Source organism: Tupaia chinensis, unplaced genomic scaffold, assembly GCF_000334495.1.
Source record: "Tupaia chinensis unplaced genomic scaffold, TupChi_1.0 Scaffold144125_1, whole genome shotgun sequence".
In the NCBI taxonomy this organism is placed as follows: domain Eukaryota; kingdom Metazoa; phylum Chordata; class Mammalia; order Scandentia; family Tupaiidae; genus Tupaia; species Tupaia belangeri.
This window is the reverse complement of record NW_006203980.1, coordinates 15,744-26,396: the sequence shown is the minus strand read 5'-3', so window position 1 is coordinate 26,396 and position 10,653 is coordinate 15,744. Positions and strand designations below refer to the sequence as shown.

The 10,653-nt window shown below is 59.9% G+C and overlaps 1 protein-coding gene across 1 annotated transcript in view; it reads right to left on the bottom strand.

Annotated features, from left to right (window-relative positions):
- Positions 1 to 10,653, bottom strand: part of TRIM29 (tripartite motif containing 29) — a 27,379-nt gene that overhangs the window by 10,113 nt on the left and 6,613 nt on the right. Inside the window, exons 2-5 of the mRNA XM_006165975.1 lie at positions 6,837 to 6,932; positions 5,917 to 6,150; positions 4,674 to 4,872; positions 1,872 to 1,973 (exon numbers count right to left, since the gene is read on the bottom strand). Of these exons, the coding sequence (XP_006166037.1) occupies positions 1,872 to 1,973; positions 4,674 to 4,872; positions 5,917 to 6,150; positions 6,837 to 6,932 (631 nt within the window). The remainder of the gene's footprint in view (positions 1 to 1,871; positions 1,974 to 4,673; positions 4,873 to 5,916; positions 6,151 to 6,836; positions 6,933 to 10,653) is intronic.

Here is a 10,653-nt window from a genome sequence, read left to right as displayed (position 1 = left end):
GCTGAACTGGTGAGGACAGGCCTGGGCACCAACACGGCACCCACGCTTCCCCTCGGGGCTCTCACACAGCCCCTCAGGAAGGCAGAGCGGGGTGGGCACCCTACTTTAAGGGACAGCCAGCTCCTCGTGGCCAGGGTCCTGCTGGCTCCTCCCCCCACTCCCCTGGACTTGGGACTACGCCACACTCCCCAATTTCTCACCTGCCGGCTTCCCCCAGACCTGTTTCCACAGTTCCCGCCCCACCCTGTCACCGTCACCGCCGCGCCCTCTCTGCTGAGTACACGGTCCTCTCCAGGGCTCTCAGAACTCCTCTCTCCTGGGAAGGAGTGTGGCGAGCACCCCAACAGTTCCCGCCCCACCCTGTCACCGTCACCGCCGCGCCCTCTCTGCTGAGTACACGGTCCTCTCCAGGGTTCAGAACCCCTCTCTCCTGGGAAGGAGTGTGGCAAGCACCCCATCTCACTGCTCCTCGAGGCCTGTCCTCAGCCCTCCCCGTCCCTCTCCCCTGAGCCTGGGAGCTGCCAGAGGGCAGGTATGCTGGCTCTCCTGTCCCCAGCAGGGCTGGCAGATGCACTTAGGGCAGAGATAACTCGGAGAACCTGTTTCCCCACTGTGGGTGTCATGGACTGACTCAGGGCGCAGCCTGGGAAGTCTCCCCACGTTTGAGAGCAGCCTCCCATCTTCCCAGACAGGGACGCAGAGGCTGGGGTGATGGAGACCAGCCCACAGTCACCAGGCCCTGGGACTCTCGGGGGCATCTGGTGGGTCCTGCTCTTCCTTCCACCCACCAGTGCTGCCTTGCTCCCCTCATCACTGCCTGCAGAGGGGTGTGCATGGCCCCAGTCAGAGCAGGAGCCAGCCAGGGGACTCCACACCACTGAGCACTGGTCTTTGGAGGGAAGGGATGGAGGGACCAGGCTGGGCGAGGCAGGGTAGGGGGCTTCCCAGGAGGGGCACGCTGGGGGGGGCTGTTAGGAGGGCCTATCCTCCCGCAGGGCAGCACCCTCAGCAGGGGCAGGGGCAGGCAGGACTGGCCTGCCAGGGCCTGGCCCACACCAGGAATGTCGGGGGAGGAGGCAGGTACGGGGAGCCCAGGTGTTGTTTTCAACCAGGTGTGGCCCAGAGGTGCCTCTCGCTGAGCTCATCCCGCAGTGCCCCGGGCCCCTCCCGTGTGTCTGGCTGGCTGGCACCATACGGCTTAGGGCCTTGAGGCTTCCCTCCCAGCCCTGGGTGCCTTCCCAGGTCTCATTTCTCTGCTGCCCCAGAGTCCCCACCCCTCTCGCAGCCCCCTGCACCCCACCTGCACCTGCACACACCCCTCTGTCCTGAGCCGGCACAGTTGGCACCCCCGCCCACCCTGTGTAACGGGCATTGCTGTGTTTTGCTGCTACTGCCCAAGAATGTGGGACAGGCAGGCATTGGTCTACACTTGCCCTGCAAGCTGGGACTCAGGAACCTGGGGAAGGAGGGATACAAGGCCAGGCTGTGTGGTCAGGACATTCAGAAGAATCTGGATCTCTCTCCTGCCCTGGGGGAGACAGCCCACACAGGGCTCAAACCTATAAAGCCCTAGGCAGACCCAAGCCACAGCGCTGGCTGGCAGAGGGGAGCCAGGAGACCCTCTGGGAGGAGAGAGAAGCCAGGAGGTGGGCTGGAAGTGAGGGGATTGGGGGGCACCTCTTGGGTGTAGCATAATTTGTTATCCAAATCAGGATGCTTGTCACTCCAAGGAATGAAAGAAGGCGCTGTTCCTAATCACACTGGGGCAACGGTCCCAGGCACTGGAGGCATGGCCACCCGTCCCAGGAGGAGCGAGGCCGAGTGTCACTCCACGCTTTGGAGCCCTCCTGGGCGGGTAGGCCCGCCCTTACCCTTGGGTGTGAGGTACATGGAGTATCTCTTCATGGTGTCCGGAGCGCTCCACTCGCTCCCGTAGCTGTTTGCGAAGTTGTTCATGTAGCGATGGTCACCACCTGAGGGAGAGAGGCCACTCAGGAAGGGACAGGGCTGGGGGCTGGCCCCCAGGACAGCCCTGGGCTCCACCAAGCCGCCCACCCACCGCCCCTCTGTCCGGAGAGAGCCAGGGTTCGACAGTCTCGGGGATAGGATGGTCCGTGTCTGTCCCAAGCACTCAGGAGGGCCTGCAGTGAGTTACCCTCCTGCACCGATCCCTGGGCGTAAGACCGCGAGTGTGGGACACCCACTTCCTGTTTGAGCTACGCGCAGAGCCGGGCAGTGTGAGCATCCCCGCATGACACAGAAAGAACCCGAGGCTCAGGAGGTGAGAGAACAACTCACTTAATGTCACATGCCATCAGGGCAGAGCTGGGGAGAGAGACCGGGCTCCCACATCACAGCTCGGTCCTGGCCACTGCCAACAGCCTACAGTGGTGACTGAGTCCCAGCCTTGCCCTGTGTGGCCTAGGGACCCAAACAGCTGACGGGGAGCTGCTGTGGGGGATCGGGGGGGGAGCTCCACCTGAGGACCTCCAAACCCAAACAAGTCCACTGCTCAATGCTTAACTTCCCCCGCCACCCCCCATACCGCAATTCCATCTTCCCCATTCTCCTCTCAGGATTTTGGCCAAGCACACACACCCAGCATAATTTTCAAACCACTGGGTCTAGGATTCAAACCATGTTTGGTCATGTGAGAGTCCAGCGCCTTAACCACCACACCACCTGCTGCCCCCCCATCTTCTTTTTTAGGAGTCTCTTTTTTCCACGAGAGGGGGAATGGTGAGCACCCTCACCTCGTGCCACAATCCACTCCAGTCTCAGCCAGCCCAGTCGTGAGGTCACAAGGACACTCCTGACATGAACAGGGACTTCCCAAGTGGGACTTTCCACCACTCCAACCCCTCTCCTACTATCTCTGCCCTTCCTCTCTGTCTCTCCTGAGCAAGAGAAGGCTCCAACCCTTCTCCTTGGTCACCACATTTAGCAGGGTCCTGGCACTTGGTAGATAATCCGAATATAAACAAACATCCCTGCAAAAGCTGAGCCCTTGCCCCCAAGAGCCCTCTAGAGCCCCCCAGAACCCTCCAGAACCCCTCGGAGCACAGGATGAAGGTGGCCTCGTGCCTCCTGGCACCTGGGCCTCGGAGCGTGGGGCAAGAGGCCTGCTCTGACGAGTAAGACATCATCAGGGCAGAGTGGGTGGTCACTCCACGGTGTGCCTCATGGGCCACCCACCCCTCGCCTCCACAGCAGACACACCCCTGCAGAGGCAAGGCCACCTCCCCACAGCCCTGGGCACAGGAGTGGCAGTGCCCATTCCTGCCCCTCGCCACCCCACACGGGCCACACCTGCCCAGAGCCCATGGCCAGCACAGCCAGCCCCATCGTGACCTAGAAACGGGGCATGAGCAGCCCGGAGGCTGAACTGTTCCTGCGAGGTCACAGGCCCCACCCCACTCAGGATTGTCCTCTCAGGTCTGGCCAGCCCTCACCTGAGGGAAACCCCTCTAGGTCTGCGCCCAGGGCACACTGACCATCACACACACACCCCCACTGCCACACGCACGATAGCTGCAGCTCCTGGGTGGAAGGCACAGGAGACTGAGTGTCAGACTCCGCCAGTGCCCTGCCTGGCTGTGCGCCCTTGAACAGGGGCCACCCTGAGCCTCGGCCTTCTCGTCTGCACAATGCACAGCGCCCCACAGGGAAAACAAGGTGACCGAGCAGAGAGCTCAGTGCGGCCCAGCGCATGGAGCCCCGGCACGGTCAGCCACCACCATCCCTGTCAGCTTGCAGTTGTCACTAGGATTCTGGTACCTGAGTGCCATTCAAAGTTAAGTGGTCCCCTTGCTGAACTGGCTCATCTGCCCTCAGGCATGACAGGGCAGCCCCTGTGTCTCACAGGGACGCAGCACCAGGCTGCGCAGAGAGCCCCTGCACCCCGACCTTCTGCATGCTCACTCTCCCCCTTCCCCCAGAGAACCATGTGCTCTGCCTGGAGACCAGATACAGGGGTCATGTCCTCGGGTGTTTGTGTCCGCATTCTCCAAGCCTCATGCTTGGCTGGGCCACCAGGTGGGGCCTTGGAGAAAGTGCCCAGGTTTCAGGCCCTGCAGGGACTGGGTGGGAAAGGCTTTAACAGGGTCATTCCTCAGGTTGAAAGCCTGAGTCAACAGGGACAGCATGACTCAGGAGAGAAGCTGACTTCAGGGCAGTCAGTGAATCACAGAGACCCTCTGTGGGCCCCCCCATCCTCAGGTCCTCCCACTGGGCCAAGTCCAGCTTTTGGTTCAACACCACTCAGCATGACCACGGCGACACGCAAGGTCTCTCTCCAAGGAAGAATGCGGTTCTGGCTCACGCCCACTGGAGTCTGCAAAGCTGCCAGTTTGGAGTCTGCCCTGTATGAGTGGCAGCGTCCACAGCCACGGACTGGCCTGACAGTCAGACGTGGATCTCAGTGAAACTGACCCCGAGTCTGACAGATGGGCTACAGCGAGGACGCTAGTGCAGCTCTCCGAGCTAGTGGCTCCTGAAATAGCTGCATAACTTTAGCAGCCATTTAAGCCCTGAATCCTGGGTCCAAACACCCTCAGGTGCGGTGGCTGGGAATAGCGAGAGGCCAGCGAGCTGGACAGCAGCCTGGCCTGGCAGCAGGAGCTGATCCGGGGGAGGGCGGCCCCTGCAGCGGGGCCCAGCAGGCGGGGACCTACCGTTCTCCATGTGGTTCCTCTCGATGAAGCTGCGGCTCAGGTCGGCCTTGCACATCTTCTCCACGTGGCGCATGCACACGTTGAGCAGGTCGTCCTTGCAGTTGCCGAGAGACTGTCCCAGGCCCTCCCCCTCCAGCAGGACGTGGTAGGTAGGCAGGGGTGGAGGGAGTGAGTAATTGCTCATCAAGGCACCAAATTCCTACCAAGGAAGGGCAGACGTCATTAGCTGGGGTCAGGGGGATTTGGGAGCTGTGAGCTAGGGGCCCTTCTCTGCGGGGAGCTCTCAGAGGCCAGCTGGAAGGCTCTGTGCTGGGAGCTGGGACTGAGGGCTAGCTCTGCTACTGACGAGCTCCCGTGTCTGTCTTTGGACATTAGCTGCTGCTTCCGTAAATGGGAGCGTCCCACTGCAATGCTGCTAACATCCCTGCTGTCACACGCATACCGATTTGTGACTCTGTGGTTTGCACCTCTACACGGGTGCCCCGTGTCTCCCTCGCAGGGTTTCTGAGAGCAACACCGCTGTGGAGACCCAGCACTAAGCGAGGAATGGGTCAGCCGGAGGTATTTCCACCTTCTGAGGCACCCTCACTTCTCACTTCTCTTTCCCCTCCCTGGGGAAGCCCTCCTCCTTCCATATCTTAACCCAAGACCCAGTTCCAACTCCACCTCCTCCAGGAAGCTGTCTCCGATTGTCCCAGCCTGCTGGAAGTTCCCTGAGCTTCCTTGGGCACTTATCTCCTGAGCCATGTGCGTTATCATTTAATTACACGCTTTCCTGTATTGTTCTCTAATTGTTCGGTCTTATCTTCCCTGTTGGATTGCAGCTGCTTCGGGGCAGAAAGCATGACTCCCCTTCTCTATTCGCCACAGAACCCCAGAGCGCTGTGCATGCAGGGGCATCCCAAGCACTCCAGCAGGTGGAAGGATGACTGGGTGAAGAGACCAACAGGCCGGACTGAGATAATGAGTGCACCGCACTCGCATGCCACGCATCCCAGCCAGAGCAGGCATCACTCATCGATCACAGAACTCCTTCCCGCTGAGCCCAGAGCGCTGGTTAGAACAAGCAAACTTGAAGTGTATTTGTGTGCCCTCCTGAGAGCAGGTAGGGGAATGGATGGGATGGGAAAGTTCCATGGACACACAGAACAGAGCTTGGATGGATGGATGGATGAGGGTCTGGGAGAGTGGATGGGATGGGCTGTGAGGGTCGAGGAACCAATGTCCCAGAGTCACGCATCACCTGCAGAAACAGCACCGAGTCGCTGATGCTGTGCAGCTGCTCCCGTGTCTGCTTGTCCTCATGCAGCACCTTGGCCCTGTCGTCCAGAGCGTCCACGATCACCTTCACCTGGTCCACGGCGTCCTGCTCCCGCTGCTCCAGTGCAGCCCTCACCTCCTCCTTCTGCTTCTCCAGGTCTCGCACCAGGTCCCGGAAGTGCTGCTCCAGGATGGCCTTCTCGTTGGTGGTGAAGCTCTGGGTTCAGAGTCAGGGCAGGAAGGAAGGAGGGTTTCAGAACGAAAAGGGGTGCATTCTTGGGTTTCCAACACGGGGTCAGGCATTCCCACTGTCCCACTGCTCATTCGGGCATTACTAGGGGATGTCACCTTCCTATCCCCTCTGGCTCCTAGCCCCTGCAGGGTGACATGAGCTGCCATTCCATGCTTCAGTGACTTCCTGTAGGGCCAGGAGTTCACTTATGACCAAATAAGTGAAACCCAACCAGAATCTAACATCACTCCGAAAGCGCACTGGCTGGTGACCCTGTGGCCACAGTCCAGAGCCAACGATTTCAGCAGGTGGCATGCAATCACCCAGACCCTGACAGACACCTAGCCATACCGGCACAAACGGGGGAGAAATGACATGTAGCGGTGACTGGGTGGGATGCCAGGCAGAGCAGTTGGGAGGATGTTGGAAGACACACTGGAGGACAACCTGGGGTTTTCTTTTACTGATACAAAATAAGTGTTGGGTGACAGGTGAGGTCCTGCCTGGACGCCTGGCCCAGACTGAGACAGGGAGTTGGTAGGCTTGCCAGACAGGATCGAGGAGGCCAGAAGAGGCAAGAACAGGATGTCGGTGTGGACCTGGGACTTCAGACAGTAGCCGAGGCCCACCTCCTCCCAGGTAAAACGAGCCCAGTGTCCGGAGCCCCTCACCTTGATGCGGTCCTTCTCCTTCTGCCACTTCTCGGCTTCGTCCTCAATCTCAATGATCTTGAGCTGCAGCTGCTCCTTCTGCAGTGACAGCTCGGTCTGCAGGGAGAAGGGCCAGAGCCGGCAGTCAGGGAGGTGCAGGACAGAACCAGAGAGCCAGTGAGGGGGCCCACCCAGGCAGCACACTCACCACCCAGCCCACCACACCGCACACGTTCCCCAGGGCCTCGGACACACCACAGACACCCAGGCTAGTCACGGGGACCCACGATGAGTCAAACACTGACCGGCCGCCTTCTCGGGCCGTTAGGGTGGTCGTCCCAGCCACGTCTTTATAAGGCCTAAATGTCTGTCTGCCTGGCTCCCCCACCCAATGTGAGCAGGAGGGAAACTCATTTATGGGGTTCTCGCTCCCTTCTATGGACCTGGGGCCAAAGGGGAGAGAGGACAGGACCCAGCTCAGCCCGGCCCAGCCCAGCCCGGCCCAGCCCAGGGAGTGTCTCGTGGCCGTCAGAGTATGCAGCGTCGCTAGGGCATGACGCAGGGCCTGTGTTGCAAACGGCAGCCCCAGTTGCCTCCGGCGTAGACTCCGTCTGGGCAGGCACGGCTATAAACCTGTTTATGGGAAAGGGAACGCAGGCTGCAGTTGGAGCGAACAGGGGCTTTTACCAGGGTCTCCGGGGAAAAAGGAGGCTAGAGAGTGGGATTGTGAAAGGAGGATGAGAAAAAGGAGTGACCTTGGATCTGGGGGGGGTGTGACTGTCGGGGCCTGGGCCGGGTTGGGAAGAGGCTCTCTCAGGAGCAGACTGGGACGTTAGTGCTCATGTCCACGCTGGCCTTCCATAGGCAAAAGCTCTTCCCTGAAAAGCGAGTGTTTTTATTTCTTCTTTTTTTTTAAAAAAAAAACTTGCTATAGGGTGCATTTGCTCACCAGAGAGAGACAGAAAGAGAAAGAGAGGGAAAGTGAGAAGGCACCTCCCTCCCCCCGGGGCATGGCCGCACCACAACCCCTTCTCCACTGCTCTCCTCTCAGGATTTTGGGCACACACATGTACCTGGCATGTTTTTCCAACTGCCAAGTCTGGGACTCGAACCACATGGTTGGCCATGTAGGATCTACCACACCACCTGGCTGATCTGAAAAGCAGCTACCTCTGAGACCGAAGGAGAGGCGCGAAGCCAAGGCCAGTCCCAACCCAGCCAACCAGCTGGCACCTCTCGCTCTGCCAGGCCCCCTCCAGGACTCAGCACCCTTGCAGCTTGGAAGGTGGGTGGTGCTCTCCACCCGACAGGCAGGAGAACCAAGGCATTGCAGAAAGCCATGGGGCTCCCCACTACCACTGGGTTTTGAGTCAAGTCCCACCTTTCTCCAGCATCTCCTTGAAGAACCAGCAGAAAAGCCAAAGCCATAACACGAGGCCCATGAGCTCCTTCAGTGAGGAGTCAGGAAAGCGGGGCCCACCATGCAGCCCACCCCTGAGTGCCCCCAGGCCGAGGGGTGAAAATGGGCCTGGTGCAGACCCCAGGAGGTGGGTCTGCCTCCTCAGAAAGGTGTCAGAGGTGGAGAAGGCTCCAGGCAGGAGCACACATCTCCCCAGACGGGGCCCCTGATCCCACAGTCTCCTCGCCCCAACCACACCCCTGAACTCTCCAGGCAGCGGGATTCAGAGGTGTTCTCGGGAGACACCTGCCCTGCGGCAGTGGGCTAGAAACCCCATAGTGAGAAAACGCCTTCAGCAGAGATGACAGAGCTGTCAAGGGGAGAGCCACACAAGGAAATGAGGACGAAGACTGTCCTGGTCTGTGCAGAAAGGCTGGGGAGAAGCCAGCAGTCAACAGAGACAAAGACCCTGCTGTGAACACAGAAGTGTGACCCTCACACTGTCTGAGGGTCCCCAGCCGAGAACCCAAAACAGAGCCTGGCAGACCCAGAGGCCATGGGGTCCCTCAGGAGGCTGGGCCTGGCAGGTGGATCTGCTCCTTGAGGAAGAAGCCAGGGACTGGACGCTGGGTCTGCCTCAGGTACCTTCCCAGCCCTGGAGGGTTCCTGAGCAAAGCCGAGGCTAGGGCACAGCTGGGGGCCTTCCACCCACTGCAGCTGGGACTCCCCCCTCACCACCCCCAGAACAGGGTCTAGGGGAAGGAAAGTAGAGAACAGGAGTCCTCTCCCTCCAACCCTGGGCCCAGCCCAGCCCTGTGAAGTCCCACTGCAGCCAGAGGAAGGGCAGCTGTCGGCAGCCGGGGCTTGTCCATGGAGGTAGTAAGAGGACCTTTCTCGCAGGGAGGTCGGAGATGGCCTGGGGTCAGGGAGTGAGGCCATCAGAAGGCCCCTGGCACCAGCTGAAGGAAGGTCCCCAGAACCCCTGGGGAGACTGCCTTCCCTGGACCAGGGGTCGTGCTGACAGGAGTGAGGGCAGGTGGACGGCAGGCAGCAGGGCACAGGCAGGTGAGGGGTGCAGACAGGTGTGCCCAGGTGAGGTCTAGTGGTCTCAGTGGGGAGGACGGGGTGGCACTGGTCCGGGTGCAAACGCAAGGTGAACTGAAGAGGGATGCCAGTGCCCCAGGTTGAAGGTGAGATACAGGGGCCTAGCTCATGGACACCTGAAGACGGGAGAACACGGACAACAAACAGAGGTGGGGAAAGGCGATGCAGGGGACTACCACATGCAAGTGCGAGATTAGGCCAGAGAAGGCAAAGGTCAAGGGGTAGAGTGCATGGGGAGAGTGCAGGTGAGGACAGGTCCCGTCCAGGTGAGCACGGATTGGCTGGCCAGGTGGGAGAAGGTGTGTGAGCAGGGCATGGAGAGCCCAGCAGAGCTAAGACCAGGGAAGTGGGTAGGCCAAGGCAGTGAGAGGTCACCCTGATGGAGAGCAGAGGTTCAGGCAGCGAGCTGGGAGGGAGGAGAAGAGGCCACTGATCTGAAGCCGGAAGGACAGGGTCAGAGTGGAGACGGGTTGTCTGCAGCAGGAGGCAGGAAAGTCTAGTCTAGTCTGCGGTAGGAGAGACTGGCCCTAGGGGAGTCAGGAAAGGCTGGGAAGGGGCCTTGCTCCCGCCGGAAGCCTTCTAAGACCAGCCCTGCAGAACACAGTGGGCTCTCAGACAGGGGCTCGACTGGGAGTGCAGCTGCTGGGGTGCCCTGCCTGTCGGGAGGGGGGTTTGGACAGAGACCCTCTGGATGCACGTAGTGTCTGCTCAGCTCTTCTTGGCCAGAGACGGGGAGGTTCCAAAGAAGCCAGCTCTCCTACAAGGAGAGCCACCAGTTACTGATCCTCAACTGAGTGCTGGAACTTGCTCTTAATCTGCAAAAGCCCCTGTGAAGTTAAGTGGCATATCCCCATATTTTTAAAAGAGATTTTTGCTACAGTGCACATGCACCCACCAGAGAGACAGTGAGAGAGAGAGAGACAGAAAGCAAGAAAGCACCCCTCAGGGGGGATGGCCACACCACAATCCTTTCTCCTCCCAGGATTTTGAGCACATGAGCACATGTGCCTGGCATGAGTCTCATGCCACCAAGTCTGGGACTTGAACTGCGGTCAGTTCTGTGGGAGTGCAGCACCTTAACCACTACACCACCTGCTGGCCCCATCTTACAGATGTGAAAACTAAGATTACATAGCTTGCCTGAGCTGTCACAGTTAGAAAGTGGTGAGTCCAAGATGCAGCGACGGGACTGGGATCCTATTACGTGGCCTTCAAGGCGCCTCTCAAGGCGGAGGCTCTAGACTGTCCTCCGTATCTTCCAGGGCACTGCCCTTCCCCTTCGTACCTGCCAACCTGAGCCCACCCAGGCTCCCTCCACCTCGGCTCACCCTACAG